Source organism: Miscanthus floridulus, chromosome 14 (genome assembly GCF_019320115.1).
Source record: "Miscanthus floridulus cultivar M001 chromosome 14, ASM1932011v1, whole genome shotgun sequence".
NCBI classification, from domain to species: Eukaryota; Viridiplantae; Streptophyta; class Magnoliopsida; order Poales; family Poaceae; genus Miscanthus; species Miscanthus floridulus.
In genome coordinates, this window is record NC_089593.1 from 86,857,278 (window position 1) to 86,873,935 (window position 16,658).

Sequence of the window (16,658 nt, forward strand, 5' to 3'; positions counted from 1 at the left end):
TATTGATACTCCCGTAGGACTAAAACTGTCAACGCACCCTTTATATCAGACTACACCCAGGGACGAAATCTATCAATTTGTGAACCCCCGACCGCCCCCTGGATTCTTCTCTCAAATGTGCTTTTGCTATGAAGTTGTTGAACAAATCTGTAAGCCTTTGCTTTATATGACCGGTATTCTTCTCCTTGAAGTCCCTGTTCAGGTTGAAGTCTCCACCAAGCAAGACAATAGGAAGTGACACCCTGTCACTGGCCAGTGGAATACTGAGTTTTTTTTTGTTTTGTTTAAGAATACTGAGGGTTGACATGTTATATTACAAGCAAGTGCCAGTAGTTCTGCATGTATGTTTTTAAAAAAAAAAAACTATGAACAAAAAGCATGAATTGCAGTTAACAAAGCTCCTATGATTTAATCAGAACCCGAGTTTCCTTTACAATTACAACACGTATGCACAACACCATTTCACATAGTATGATGGGTACACAAATGTACAATGCAGCACTACAACATTGTCAGCTATTTGCCTTCAAGGCATCCCTAAAACCAATGCTAAGGTTGTACTGATGACCTTTCTTGCCAAATCCGGTTGTTGACTTTTGCATCATTGCGACAAACTCATTGTAATCTATGCGCCCATCCTGCAGAAGGATCAAACAAAAGTGTATCAAAAGTGTATCAGGATTATGCTGACGAATACATACACCAGGGCTTAATGGAGATTTGAGGATCGGGTAATCATGAATCCATACATTGTCTTGATCCACTTCGCCAATCATGTCTTCGAGTCGGACATCTTCTATGCCAAACTCGTCACACGCTTGCTGCAGCTCATCAGCTGTGATGTATCCACTGCCATCTTTGTCAAAGTATTGGAAGGCAGCAAATAGATGGTCTTCCCTTTCGACTTTGTTGAGATGCAGTGTTGCAGCTATGAACTCTCCATAGTCTATGGTGCCACTGTTGTCGATATCAGCCTGCAAGCATGCCAATAAGGCATAGGAACAGGAATTGTTTCTTGAACAATTAAAATAATCAGCATTTTCTTCTGAATGTAGTTTGGTTTCAGCAGAAATACTTGAAAATTCCTCTGCTTCTTTGTCCATGCATGTCTGCCTAAGGGAAGAAATTAAGCAGAGAAGACTTACAGCCTGCATGAGCTGATATATCTCGGGCTCCTTCATGTTAGCGCCGACCCTCTGAAGTCCGGCCTTGAGCTCCTCGAAATTGATCTGCCCGCTGTTGTCGGTGTCCATCATCTTGAACATCTCCTTGAGCCCCGCGATCTCCTCCTCCGACAGGTTCTCCGCGATCACCTGTATGCACACAACAGATTGAAGATCAAATTCATATTCCATGAAAAAACGGCCATGTATATCGCAATCACAGCAGGAAAGAAGCAGCTTGTTTGTTCACCCTCAGCGCCATCTTCTTCAGCTTGTTCATCGCGGAGAACTGCTTCAGCCGGGACAGCACCGCAGAGTCCAGCGGCTTGTCAGGCGCAGAGGCGATCGTCTGCAGCCACGGGTGGCCTGGAAAATCAAGAACGATTGAGTCCAGGTCTAGGGTCTCAGCCATGGCGGACAGTCGGACACATCGGCGAAAATCACCACTTGCTCAATGTTGCAAGAAGAATGCGATGCAACTCACAGAGGACTTGGTGCGCGGTGAGGCGCTTCTTGGGGTCCCTGACGAGCACCTTCCGAAGCAGGTCCTTGGCGTTCTCCGACACGCTCGGCCAGGGGTCGGACTCGAAGTCCAGCGAGCCATGCAGCACCTGCTCGAAGATGCCCTGCTCCGTCTCCGCCCAGAACGGCGGCACCCCGCAGAGCAGGATGTAGATGATCACGCCGGCGCTCCACACGTCGGCCTCCTGCCCGTAGCGCTTCTTCAGCACCTCCGGCGCCACGTAGTACGGGCTCCCGACAACGTCCGTGAACTCCTCGCCTGCATGCATGCATGAGCCCATGATAAGAATGATAAGGTGCAATTTGACTAACGAATGTGGACGGACGGACGGTACCTGGCCGGAAGAACATGGAGAGGCCGAAGTCGATGGTCTTGAGCGGCGATTCCTCGTCGTTGCCGACGAAGAGGAAGTTCTCCGGCTTGAGGTCCCGGTGCATGACCCCGAGCGAGTGGCACGACTCCACGACGGCGACGATGACGCGGGCCAGCTCCCCGGCCTGCCGCTCCGTGTAGTGGCCCCTCCGCACGATGCGGTCGAACAGCTCCCCGCCCGCGCAGAGCTCCATGACCACGTGCACGGCGACGGCGTCCTCGAACGCGCCGCGGATGGCGATGATGTTGGGGTGCCCCGCCAGGTGGTGCATGATCTGGATCTCGCGACGGACGTCCTCCACGTCCTCGTCGGTGACCAGCTTCCGCTTGGCGATGGACTTGCACGCGTACTCCAGCCCCGTCGCCTTGTCCACGCACAGGTACGTGGTGCCGAACTGCCCCTGCCCGAGCTTCCGCCCCAGGCTGTACTTGTCCTTGAGGTTGTCGGTCTTGCGCCGGAGCACCGACTCCACCTGCAGCCCCGCGCTGGAGATGCGCTTGATGTGCGCCGCTTTCTTCCGGGACTGCTGCCGCGGCGGCGCCTGCTGCTGCGGCGGCGGTTGCGCAGGCTGTTGTTGCGACGCCGGCGCCGGTGGTGACGGGTCGGGTTCGCTTGGCGTCGGCTGCGGCTGCGGCTGGGGAAGCGGTGCCGGCTCGGAGATGACAATGGGAGCCGGAGCCTCTGTGGTCTGCGCGGGCTGCGGCTTGGCGTCGGATTCGCTGGGCTGGACCTGGACGACGGGGACGGAGCGGGAGGTGGTGGTGGGGTTGGAGGGGGTGCCGCCGGAGTTGCGGGAGCGGGAGGGCCACAGGGAGAAGTTGCCGAAGAAGCCGCCGTTCTTGCAGAATCGGGACCCGACGCAGACGTTGCCCATCGGGCAGGCCGCGGCGGCGATCACAGCCTCCTGCACTCGTGTTTCCTCCTCCTCCCCTCCCTAATCTGCAGGGGCATGGCAATGCGGCGGCGACGGCGGAACGCACCACGTTCCGCCGGGAGGCAATCGGAGGTGGAAGGATGGAAATTGGTGGTCGAGGTTTGGGTGGAGGGATCAGAGATGGTCGGGGAGCGAAACGAGGAGCTAAAAATGGCATGCACAGGAGAGAAAGAACACAGATGAAACACAGTGGCAGGCTTGCAGCTGAAGAGCCCCTAATTTTGGAGGAATTTGAGGCAAACAGTCTGGAACGCGGAATCTGTGCGTCTAGCTATAACCACTACCGGAGACAGCTTTTTTATCGAGTGCCTCCTACACTCGGTAAAGACCTATTTATTAAGTACACTTTATCGGACACTTGGTAAAGACTTTACCGAGTACCAATCTGACACTCGGCAAAGAAAAGTGGTCGTGACGGCGGCTTTGCCGAGTGCCAAGGTCAAGCACTCGGCAAAGGTCCTCGCTTTGCCGAGTGTCGTTGACTTCACACTCGGCAAAGGTGGTCACTTTGTCGAGTGCCGCCGGTAAGATACTCGGCAAAGTATATAATGTTTGTCGAGTGTCTGTCCCGTGGCACTCGGCAAATCTCTAATGTTTGCCGAGTGCAACGGTCTTTGCACTCGGCAAAGCATATTCGCAGATAGTTCTCAGGTAGTCACTTTGTTGAGTGTCATGGCCATTGCACTCGACAAAGTGACTGAAAATAATCTTTTTTATTTATTTTTTACATCCCATCCAAACAAACAGAAGATATATATAACAAACATCACCAACATCACATATATATCTTAGAGTGTTATTGTTTGACATTCGGCAAACATGATCTTTGCCGAGTGTTATTCTTTGTCGAGTGTTCGGTACTCGGCAAACCACCTTTTTGTCGAGTGCCAGTTGTTTGCCGAGTGCTTTCTCTCTGGCACTCGGTAAATAGCCTCTTTACCGAGTACCCGATAAAAAGCACTCGGCAAAGCTGGGACACTCGGCAAAGGTCTCCGACAGTGAACACCGCTTCGAACTACAGTAAATTAATCCATATATATACCTATAATTATATAATAATATCATTAATTAAATAGTAAAATTGCTCTCCCCTAATTTTTAGTCTTCACTCTCTTTCATTGTTATAAGAGTTAGCACATGCCCAATGAGATATTAATGATGGTTTCTGTTGGGGACCTAATACCGGGGTACCCCAGAAGGTGGAACCAATAACCACCGAACGTTAAAAACTTTTGGACGGATAAAGGCGCCGTAGCGACCCTTGCTCAAATGACAGGAGTTTGGTTCCGCCTCGTCCGACGCCTTTGAGGTAGCTCTGCCTCGCCCGAGGGCTCAGGGCTAGTCTCCGTCTCACCCGATGCTTTTGGGACGGGCTCGGTCTCGCCCGAGGGCTGAGGGATAGACTCCGCCTCGCCCGACGGCCAGGAACGAGCCTCGCCCTACTCGATATCTGAAGACTGGTTTCATCTTACCTGACAACTTCTCCCTGTTCCCTCATGATGATGGGTACAGGGCAAGACAAGACGTTTGGGCCAACCATGGCTCTAAGGACCATACCCTACGCCCTGGCAGGAAAAGTACTGCCAGGGAACGACAGGACAGATACTTTAGACCCTTCCGGGCGCCGCAGAGCCCGAAAGGTATTACAGGTGCGTGCTCCTCGCCCTGTAGAGTTGTAGGCGTCGCCTTCAACTCTGGGACACAGAACCCGACGAAGATATACGACAACCGCTATACTCCAGAAAAGGATTTACTATCTCCATGAACGACGGATATTCCGTCACCACACTATGGACCCAAGGGAGCGGCGCCCGCTTCCTGACCCCTCAGGTCCACCAAGTCAGAAGACCTTGGCCACGACACTACTCCGGACCCCGACCCCGTGTCCCTCCGACGAAGACTCATAGGAACCAGAAGGCGTGCGGAGCAAGGCTGGGGGAGGCTCATAAGTAAAAACCACTGTACAGCAGCTCATACCCTGCGCAGGGCAGCATTCTGTAACCAACCTGATATTCTACAGAGACATCGACAGTATTGTAGGCGCTGATCTTCCTTCGCACTCGTTAGAATGAAGAACCAGGCCGGGTAGACGTGAGCCACAAGACTAAGTAGAGTACGCATCCTAAAACCTCACCCTTGTAAAGCCAGCCCCTTCATCTATAAAAGGAGATGCGCTTCCTCCATCAAAAGGACGGACTTTTGACAAAACAACACAAGACCCACACACACAGTCAATCTGCTACCAAGCTCTTGACCTCCTTTCAACCCTTCCATCAGAGACTTGGGACCAGTCCCTCTCTCGATCGTTTGTACCCCTACTACGAACCGTTCACGGTGCTAATAACACGAGCAGCAACAAACTGGACGTAGGGACATTCGGCCCGAACCAGTATAAATCTTGTGTCCTTTAGCGCACCATCCGAGCCTAACGCGCATTACTATAAATTTACTTGCCGGTGCTTACACGAAACACCGATAGTTGGCGCGCTAGGTAGGGGCTTTGCGCGTTCCAAATCAGGTCTCGGATGGCCACCCACGCAATCAGTTGGGCCCCGGGCGCACATGTGCGTTTTGGCGACCTAGATTTCATCGTCACACTAGGAGGAGAGCTGGCGCTGACCCACACGGCCACACAGTCTCTCCCTTCCATCGACCTCAGCCGCCTTAGGCTTGAGGGCCCGCCGGGCGACTCCCTTGGACCCCAGTCATCAAGGGAGCCCTGGCACAATGTCACTCTGTGTCCGAAAGGTCCCGTACGGAGCGCCCCGATAGCGTCTCCGTTCGGTCTCCGCAACGCCGCGGCGACCGCTGGCCACCTTCTGGCACTACGCATGGTTCAGCCTCCTACGGATAGCGAGTTCGTGGGGGTAATCGAACACGATCTGGAGACACTCTACGGGCTCCTTGCAGAGGAACCAGATTCGTCCTCTGGCTCTGAATCCAGCAAGGGGAGCCATCACCCTTCCCGGGAATGCTTCATGACGCAAACCCCCGAGGGGCACGTCCAAAGCGTCTTCGGAGAGGAAACAACCCCAACAGGCAACCCCGACGCCAGGATCGAGGCGGAGACGGTGGCTCCATCCCACGTAAGGATGGAGCAACTAAGAGCATGAAAGCTGGAGATCGATGACGCCGGACAACAGCTTGTCCGGGAGTACCGAAACATCGAGGAGGAGATCAAGCGTCGCAGAGACGGTGGGCACGCACGCGCCTCGGCCCGTGATGTGCATCGGAGGATCCTCACCGATGATGGGACTCTCCCTCACTTCGCTCGGGCAAGCCAGAACATCACCGCCGCGATGGCCTTGCTTCACGGCCTCCCAAAGGCCGCGACATCTGAGGATCGCCGGGCCCACAGGGAGATTCACACGTTGCTTGAGCGTGCGGCGGCACAGCAGGCGGAAAGTTCGTTGTCTCGACGACGCGAACCCGACACCATCCAGCGCACGCCCTCAGTGCGTCCCACCAGGGACGCGTCCGTTCACCAAACACCGCCAGCCGGTAGGCAGCCCTTCGCCGTCCCAGTACATCAATGCCTCGGCCATGGCCGCGACGTACGCAACATCATCGACGCTCGAAAACGCGCCCACGACGACGATGGAGAAGTAGCGCGCCGTGGCTACCATCCCCGACGTGGCGGACGCTATGACAGCAACAAGGACCGAAGCCCGAGCCCCGGCCTCCCAGGCCCTCAGGCCTTCGGTCGGCACATCCTCAATGCCGTGTTCCCCCTAAGGTATCGACCGCCTACCAACATCCCTAAATATTTTGGCGAAACAAATCCTGGGCTTTGGCTCGAAGACTATCGGCTTACATGTCAGGCCGGTGGTGCAAGTGATGACGATTTCATTATTCGCAATCTCCCGCTGTTCTTGGCCGATTCGGCGCGAGCATGGCTGGAGCACCTACCGTCCAATACCATTCAGAGTTGGGCGGATCTGATGGAGATCTTCGTGGGCAACTTCCAGGGCACGTACAAACACCCTGGAAACCCATGGGATCTCAAGAACTACCGCCAGAAGGCCAATGAAACCCTTCAGGGGTACATCCGGCGCTTCTCTCGGCAGTGCAACGAGCTCCCTAACATCGCCGATGCCGACGTGATAGGAGCTTTTCTGTCCGGGACAACCTACAAATCCCTAGTCCACAAGCTAGGACGTAGGGGCCCGCAGACTACCAAGGAACTCCTAGACATCGCCACCAGTCATGCCTCTAGAGAAGAGGCGGTCGGAGCCGTCTTTGATCGCTCCAACGGAAAGATGAGGCGGGACGAGGACGCCGGCGAAGGTGCCTCCAACCGTCCCGCCAAAAGGAAAAATAAGAAGCAACGGCGCGACAACTCACTCGTGGCCGCGGCCGACCGCAAAGGTGGCCGGAAGCCCGCGGAGGGCACTCTGAACCACTTTGAAAAGATGCTCGAGGGGCCATGCCCAAACCACGCCTTCTCGGCCAAGCATCTATACAAGGATTGTGGCCTCATGCGCAAATACTTGACCGAGGGCCTTAACAAAGGGGAGCAGGGGAAGGAACCTATTCCCACCATAAATGATGCAGAGGAGAAGGACGACGCCTTCCCAACGCCGACCGGCGCCCTCATGATCTTTGGAGGATCAACGGCCTACGGCTCCAAGCGCCGCCAGAAGGTCGCGCGCCGCGAGGTCTACACGGCCAGACCGGTCACACCTGCCTTCCTCCGATGGTCGGAATCCACCATAACCTTTGATCGGACCGACCATCCGGATACCGTCCCACACCCGGGAAGGTACCCACTTGTCATTGATCCGATCGTCGGTCCAAAGCGACTCACGAAAGTACTGATGGACGGAGGCAGCGGCCTCAACATCATGTACACCAAGACGCTCGACGAGATAGGCGCCGACCGAATGAACCTCCGTCCCATCCGAGCGCCTTGCCATGGCGTCGTGCCTGGTAGGCAGGCTTTGCCACTGGGGCAGATCGACCTGCCTTAACTTTTGGGGATCGGTCCAATTACCGGACTGAAACCCTCACCTTCGACATAGTGGGGTTCTCGGGGACTTTCCACGCCATCTTGGGATGACCATGCTACGCGAAGTTCATGGCCGTTCCCAATTACACGTACCTTAAGCTGAAGATACCGGGCCCCCGCGGGATCATCACCATCGGCACCTCCTTCCAGCGCGCTTACGAGTGCGAAGTCGAATGCTACGGACACGCATCCACAGTCATCGCCTCCAAAGAGCTCGCCACCCTCAGGGAGGAGGTCGTTGAAGGGGCACCTGACGCAAAGAGGTCATCCGGGTCGTTCGAATCAATGGAAGGATCCAAGGAGGTCCTCTTAGACCCCAGCAACTCCGAGGGCAAAAAAGTCCGTATCGGGACCGCGCTCTCCTCCGAATAGGAAAGCGTGCTCGTCGACTTCCTCCGCGAGAATAAAGACATCTTTGCGTGGAAACCCTCAGATATGCCAGGCATCCCAAGGGAGGTCGCCAAGCATACCTTAAAAATTCACCCGGGCTCTAAGCCGGTAAAGCAACATCTGCGTCGCTTTGACGAGGAGAGACGTAGGGCCATCGGCGAGGAGATAGCCAAGCTGCTGGCCGTAGGATTCATTAAGGAAGTATACCACCCAGAGTGGTTTGCAAATCCCGTTCTTGTGCGAAAGAAGAGCGGGAAATGGAGAATGTGTGTCGATTATACCGGCCTCAACAAAGCGTGTCCGAAGGATCCGTTTCCTTTACCACGAATAGATCAAATAGTCGATTCCACCTCAGGGTGCGAAACCCTCTGCTTCCTTGACGCATACTCTGGCTACTACCAAATCACGATGAAAGAGTCCGACCAGCTCGCAACATCTTTTATCACCCCCTTCGGATCATTTTGCTACATTTCAATGCCGTTCGGTCTGAAGAATGCTAGGGCGAATTACCAGCGTTGTATGCTCAATTGCTTCGGAGACCTCATCGGGCAAACCATTGAGGCCTATGTCGATGACATCGTAGTCAAGTCCAAGCGGGCTGACCACCTTGTCACCGACCTTGAACAAACCTTTGCGAAACTCCGGGCAAACAACATCAAACTCAATCCCGAAAAATGCGTTTTTGGGGTCCCGAGGGGCATGCTGCTCGGCTTCATCGTCTCTGAGTGTGGCATCGAAGCCAACCCAGAGAAGATATTAGCCATCACAAGGATGGGCCTGATCCAATGCATAAAGGGGGTTCAGTGGGTCATAGGGTGCCTGGCCGCCCTCAGCCGATTCATTTCGCGCCTCGGCGAACGAGGACTCCCCCTTTATCGACTCTTGAAGAAATCTGACCGCTTCGAGTGGACAGCCGAGGCTCAGAAGGCGCTTGACATGGTTAAGCAATTTTTAACTAAACCTCTGGTCCTAGTTCCTCCATGCAGCGGAGAAACCCTCCTACTATATATATCTGCCACCACCCAAGTGGTTAGCTCCGCCTTAGTAGTAGAGCGGGAAGAAGAGGGGCATGCCTTCAGGGTGCAGCGCCCTGTATATTTCATCAGCGAGGTGTTATCCGACTCCAAAACCCGCTACACCCAAATCCAAAAACACCTCTACACCGTCCTCATCACCAAAAGGAAGCTACGCCACTACTTCGAATCACACCCCATGACCGTAGTAACATCTTTTCCCCTCGGCGAGGTCGTCCGTAGCCATGACGCTACGGGAAGAACCGCAAAGTGGGCACTCGAGCTGATGGATCAGGGCATTTCTTATGCCCCCCGAACAACGATCAAATCTCAGGTACTGGCTGACTTCATCGAGGAGTGGACCGAGGTCCAGATGCCACCACCAGCCGTCGATCAAGAGTACTGGACAATGTACTTCGATAGATCGCTGATGAAGAAGGGCGCCGGAGCAGGACTAGTTTTTGTATCTCCCCTCGAGGTCCACATGAGGTACATGGTTCGGCTCCATTTCCCCTCATCAAACAATATGCAGAATACGAAGCGCTCGTCAATGGCCTACGAATCGCCATCGAGCTGGGCATCCGATGCCTCGACGTCAGGGGCGACTCTCAGTTGGTCGTCAACCAAGTCATGAAAGAGTCATGCTGCCATGACGCCAAGATGGAGGCATACTGTCAAGAAGTCCGACGGCTAGAGGACAAATTCGATGGTCTCGAACTCAATCACATCCCAAGGCGCCTCAACGAAGCAGCCGACATGCTTGCGAAAGCAGCATCCGGCCGAGAGCCAATCCCGGCAGGCGTCTTTGCTAGTGATCAACACAAACCCTCGGTACGCTACGCAGGGTCGGAACGAACCGACGATGGCCCATCTAGTCCAGCCCTAGGGGCCGATCCGCCAACTGCTCCACCCAACCCCGAGGTCATGGAACTTGAAGAGGACCTAGCAGTAGAGTTCGACCCTCCCGATGACTGGAGAACGCTTTACCTCGACTACCTCCTCCATGACATACTACCAGCAGACAAGACAGAAGCCCGACGGCTCACACGACGTGCCAAGTCCTTCGTTCTTGTAGAGGGCAAACTCTACAAACGGAGTCACATCGGGATTTTACAACTCTGTATCCCTAGCGAATAGGGAAAACTCCTACTGGGCGACATCCATGGTGGAGTCTGCGGTCATCATGCCGCACCAAGAACCTTGGTTGGGAATGCATTCCGACAAGGTTTCTACTGGCCCACCGTAGTAGCCGATGCCAAGCAAATTGTACGCACCTGCGAAGGGTGCCAGTACTACGCTCGGCAAACACACCTCCCGGCCCAGGCTCTCCAGATGATCCCCATCACGTGGCCCTTCGCGGTCTGGGGGCTCGACCTGGTTGGGCCACTCAAAAAGGCACCCGGGGGCTTCACCCACCTGCTTGTCACCGTAGACAAGTTTACAAAATGGATTGAAGCTCGACCAATATCCACAATCAAATCCGAGCAAGTTGTGCTATTCTTCCTCGACATCATCCATTGCTTTGGAGTACCGAACTCCATCATCACAGAAAATGGCACATAGTTCACCGGTAGGAAATTCATTCAATTCTGCGATGAACAACACATCCGAATCGATTGGGCGGCCGTCGCGCATCCCTGGACGAATGGGCAGGTCGAGCGCGCAAACAGCATGCTCCTGCAAGGCCTTAAGCCGAGAATTTTCAACCGGTTGAACAAGTTCGGCGTGCGTTGGCTCGCTGAGCTTCCGGCCGTACTCTAGAGCCTGAGGACAACTCCTAGCCGAGCCACTGGCTACACACCCTTCTTCATGGTCTACGATTCCGAGGCCATTCTCCCAATGGACCTTGACTATGGAGCACTAAGAATCAGGGCATACGACGAACAGGGGGCCGAGGCATCCCACCAAGACGCCATGGACCAGCTAGATGAAGCCTACGACATCGCCCTCCTCCGTTCAGCTAAGTACCAGCAGGCGTTGCGATGGTACCACAGCCAACGGGTACAGAGTCGATCCTTCAACGTCGGGGACCTCGTCCTCTGCCTTGTACAGAGCAACAAGGACCGCCACAAACTCTCACCATCCTAGGAGGGGCCCTATGTCATCGCAGAAGTACTTCACCCAGGCGCCTACAGGTTGAAAACCATCAACGGCGAGGTCATCACCAACGCCTAGAACATTGAGCAGCTACGTCGTTTTTACCCTTAAATAAACGCATACTCTTCCTTATCAGTTTTTGGCATTACAAAACCCCGATCCTTAGTGACATCTGACCCCTGCCAATAGCGAGGGGTCAGACCTCACTCGGGGGCTAAGATGAGTAGTACGCATGCAAAAACTTTCTGTGTTATATTTGCAAACGTTCTCTAAGTTTTCCGATTCTTCTTGTAAAAAAGTCCTAAGGACTAAGATCTCGGGAACAAATTCTGAGTACAACTGGTAGGACTGCGGGAGCCCCATGCCCCAACGGCTGTGACCTCTTTGCTCACCAGTGCGATCAGAATTATTCCACCCGCACTCCTAGTTTCTTACGGCTTAAACCATGGGAAGGGTCGGAGGGCACAAAAACCTTTTTTACAAAAGAGGAAGCTAAAGGGCCGTCTGCCGTAACAAAAGATGAAAATTTGTTCATTTTTTGCACAAATTCACCACTTACAAAAGTGATTTCATCATAAAAAGGACTAACATACTTGTAAATTTAGAGTACTGTTTACTCGGGGGCTTCCCCACAAAATTATTCAATTACAGTCTCTGCCTAGCTTTACTACAAGTACTACTACGACCACCGCGCCACGCTCTCCATCGGCAACGCCCGGGGCATGTGCACGGGCCAGTTTGTCTACTGCGGCCACCACGCCACGCTCTCCATCGGCAACGTCTCGCCGCTCTGTGAGGTCCTCGAAGGCACCGTCACCTGCAATGTCGAGCTCCACGCCGGCAACTGTGATGCCCCTCCACCGGGCATCCGGGGACTACGCCATCATCATCAGCCCCAACCCCGACAGCGATGCCTTCACCAGGGCATCCGGGGACTACGCCATCATCGCCAGCCACAACCCTGACAATGGCTCTGGGTAGGAAACACCTCCCGCCAAAGGAGGAACACAGCAAACGACGGCGAAGTCGACAACGTACGGCGCCCACCAGCGCTCCTTCTCCTTCGGCAGCAGCGACTCCTCAGCAAGGTCAGCACGCACCATCTCATCTATGTTGGATGACCTCTGGCTCGACATCATGCTCTAGATTCACGAGCGGATTTGTGAGTTTTTTCTCTCTATGGCATCACTCTTCCTCACTCAGGAACCGCCGCAACGCACGGACGCATTCGGCGGAAAGAAAGAAGAAGGAGAGATAGCGGCTCAGAGGCAGAAAGGGAGGCAGGATGAGAACTCCCCTCCCCCTCCCTATTTAAAGAGGAGGCGCTGTAGCTAAGGAAAGGTGAAAGGTTGGATGAAAAACCCCTCTCTCTTCCCCTCCTTAAAATACAAGATTAATGCTGATAGATACCTGAGGGGACACGCCAGAACTGATGGGATGCGCCCTGGTCGACGAGGCATCCCACCCCTGGTCAAACTGGACACTGCCTGGGTATGGCCCGCCACTGACCCGCTCTGGACGCAGCAATTAAGGCGCCCACATGGGTAGACGACCCTTCGCCTCCCCACGCAGGACCACGGAACGATCCGACGCCAGGACCTTGGTAAAGGGGAGCCCAACGGATGTCCTGGGTCGACCATGCGGCCCAGAAGAGACGACGAACGAACGTCCAAAAAAAGATAAGCATCTCTGCCTTCTTACTTTACGCGTTAAAATTCATTCTCGAGCTTCCGACCCCGTCAAACGGCAGGGACACAAACATCACTCGGGGGCTGCCGAGGATGTCTACCAGTCTAGACATCCTCTTCACCTGACCCCTCCGTACGCTTGAAACTAGGGGCACGAATTACAGGCATAAAACTTTGAGTAAAACTGGACGAACTAGCAGACCCAACGCCTCGGTGGCTACGGTGTTTGTGTTCACCAGAAAAATCATAATCAACGCCCTCCGCGTCTCCAGTTTCGAAGTCTGCCTTCCCAAGAAGGGTTCGGAGGGGTCCGCCTACAGAATCTCCTCGAAAGGAGAAGCTGATAGGTTACCCAAGTTAATCAAACGACTCGGATCGCCACCGAGATACGAAAACAAAGAATAGCGATTCTTATGCTGGTTACTCCAACCTTGTCACAAACATTAGGGCCCAAACCCATCTGGTAGGAGATTTTCCGCCACTTATGCCACCAAGGTAATGTTACCAACCCCGCCTTTATTTCGATTAAATTTTGCATTCAAACATTACATATGCAAAAACGTTACATCCCAACGCTTCGTGTCACATCACAAAACGACCGTCGCCTCATTCAATATAGGCGGTCAGCAGGCCGAGGTTCGAAGGCATGGCCCGCGAAGGGCTCAAGGCCGCCTCGTGCCAAAAGAGCTAGGGAGAAATAACTGAGACAAGCCCCAGCGGCCCTGCCCGACCCCGCTCAGAAGCGGACAGGGACGTCTCAACCTTTTCTTGTTCGATTCTAACCCTGAGCCAAACCCACAGAATCTCCATCGAAGAGAGGCCATCGGGCCGCCTGAGCCTATCGAACGGCTCGGGCATCTGCTGGGAGGCGGGTTAAGAAGTTGTGGAGTGCCACCAGAGGGCTTGCCGACCCCATCAGCAAATGATGGACCCGGATTCCACATGAACGTACCCGTTAGCGAGCTCATTGAGCGCGATACTCGGGCTATCGAGGCAAGTCTCGTTTACTCAGCCCCTCTGATTGAGAAAATCAAGGACGGGGTAACACGCAAATTACGGCTGACCCCTATCAGACCCTGACAAGGCCCGGGGGCTCGAGCCGATCAATACAGGGACATAGGTTCGAAGGCCCTACCTTGCTGAGCCCATAGAGTCCTCGTTTGGGGAATTCTGTTGGAAGACAGGGCGGGGAATATTGCAATACCAACTCTTGTCACCAGAACCGCGGAATGGGTTTCATCTGAACGTTCCGGTCTCCAGTAACCCCTGACCCCAGCAAATGCACGGGGTCGGCCCTTACTCGGGGGCTGGTTAAGGTACGGCTACCTCCCTTCCTTTTTTTGAAATAATCTCCTCGCATCAAGACCAGCGGCAAGATTCGGGGGAACAGATTGTTAAGGTCGCAAAAAATCAAACAAAACGAAATTACGAAGTAAAATCATGAAACTACGTCCAGACTCGAAAATACCGACACTTGTTCACATATTACATATAAGTTGTTCTCAAAATTATTCGACTAACTATTCCCGCGAAGGGAGAACCATCTCTTTCAGACTATCCGCTAGGTTTTTCGCAAGGGGAGCAACCATCTTCTCCATTTCTTCCAGCTCATCATCCTCGTAGGTGGATGGGAAACCTTTGCTCATCACCTTCAGGTTGATTTCCTTGTCGTAATGAGCATGGGCGACGGTGAAGGCCTGGGTGATCCCGGCGTGAAAAACACTCTCCTCAAGTTGGCCCACCCGAGCCGTGATACCTACGGCACGAGCCGCGAGCGGGCTGGTCTCCACCGGCTCCACCACCTTCAGGGCATCAAGGACCACCCCGACCATAGCTTGTAGAAGATTGTGCTCGTCGCTCTCAGTCTGAAGGGTCCTTCATACATGGGCAAGCTCCTTTTCCAGCTTGACAGAGATGTTTTCAGCGCTCAACCTTCGGCTCACCGCGTCATCGAGCTCCGCCCGGAGAGAGCGGACCACCTCGACGTCCTCGTCCACCTTCTGCTGAAGGGCTGTGGCCCTACTCTCGGCCTTCCACCGGAGGTCCCGCTCCATCTCTAGCTCCTTCAGGACTTCGCCGACCTTCGCATTAGCCGCGGCATTCCTCTGCAGCAGCTCGTCTCGCTCCTTTTGGAGCCTGGCGATCTCCTCCCCATCTAGCTTGGACCTCGCTGACAAATCCTCGAACATCCCATGGGCCTCCTCCGCGTCTTGATGTGCCTGGGCCTCCCACTCCTAGGTGGCAGCAAGCTGTGCGGCCATGTCTGCTCGCAGCTGGGCCTCCTCGGAGAGGCGATCCCACTCCGCCTTCTGCTCGCGGAGGAATCGGGATTTATTCTGACTACGAGCAACAAGAACCTAAAGAAGAAGAATACTGGTGTCAGAAATACGAAAATACAAGAACATTCGAAGAAAGAAGAAAACCCAGCGAATACCTGGGTAGTAGGAACAACGATTTCACACAGGGCTCCTCTGGCCTGGTCCAGGGCATCCAGCATCGTCGAGATTCCAATGTCAAGACCCTCCCGCTCCATGCTCTCGGCATGATCGTCAAGCGAGAAAAGAGCCGACGTCGGATCCTGGGCGGCCATCCACTGGAGCGGTGGCTCCCCCCGCATGGGGGAGCGGCTTCCTCCCGACAAAGGGGCCGGGGGCGGCTCCCTCCTGACCCTATGCGGCACCATCGCCATGCTCGAGGACCCTCTGACCGGACCCTCCATCTGGGCCGCTTCAAGCGTCACGGGTGGATCCACCTGGGCCCTCGGTGGCGCGGACTGTACTGCGCCCTCAAGCACCGCCGTAGCGGCGTCCGGCTGAGCCAGGCTCAGCATGGTCGCAACCACCTCCGTCGGCGTCACCCGACCCTCGGCTGGCTGTGCCACGCCCACCACGAAAGGTGCCGCCCACTCGGCAACCACCGAGGGCGCGGGCGCCACCACAGGCGCCGTCGGATCGGCCAATGTGGCCCCAACCTCGGCGCCGCTCCTGCCCGAAATAGGGGCGACGTCGGGCAGCGCCATCCGTCCCGCCTATATGGCGAGGCTCTTTTTGGGCACCAGCCCCAAGGGGTGACCCGTCCGCAAGAACCTACACAAAGGTAATAATCATTAGGTCAAAATAGAAATGGAAAAAGATAAAAACAGAGGAATCAGCAGCTTACGCTGACGTCCTCGGCCGGCGGGAGCGTTTTGGGGATGGACCCCGAGATCCCTGCCCCGACTCATCTGGGCGGGACCATTTTGAGCCTGCCCCCTGCTCTGAGGCAGGGGGGCTCATCTCCCTCACCTTGTGGGGCACGGCGCCAAAGCCGCTCCCCTCCAACACCTCGTGGGGCATGGCACCAGAACCGCTCCCCTCCACTGTCTCATGGGGCATGGCACCAGAGCCACTTCCCTCCACCATCACCTCGGGGTCGGCGGTGGTAGGCCCGCTTTCCCCCATCCATTGATCCTCGGCCGGCACGTCGTGCG

The 16,658-nt window shown here is 54.9% G+C and overlaps 1 protein-coding gene across 2 annotated transcripts; it reads right to left on the reverse strand.

Annotated features, from left to right (window-relative positions):
• Nucleotides 1–399: 399 nt before the first annotated feature.
• On the reverse strand, nucleotides 400–3,151 carry LOC136504786 (calcium-dependent protein kinase 27-like). 2 transcript variants are annotated; one of them, XM_066499788.1, is made up of 6 exons: nucleotides 2,021–3,151; nucleotides 1,648–1,944; nucleotides 1,414–1,529; nucleotides 1,146–1,313; nucleotides 750–974; nucleotides 400–638 (listed from the first exon to the last, which is right to left on the reverse strand). In XM_066499788.1, exons 1-6 carry the CDS (start codon nucleotides 2,931–2,933, stop codon nucleotides 513–515), a joined length of 1,845 nt encoding a protein of 614 aa, XP_066355885.1. In that variant the 5' UTR covers nucleotides 2,934–3,151; the 3' UTR covers nucleotides 400–512. The 2 variants fall into 2 exon arrangements, with proteins under 2 accessions (XP_066355885.1, XP_066355886.1); XM_066499789.1 differs by lacking the exon at nucleotides 400–638 and having other exon boundaries at nucleotides 902–1,014.
• Between the last annotated feature and the right edge of the window lie 13,507 nt (nucleotides 3,152–16,658).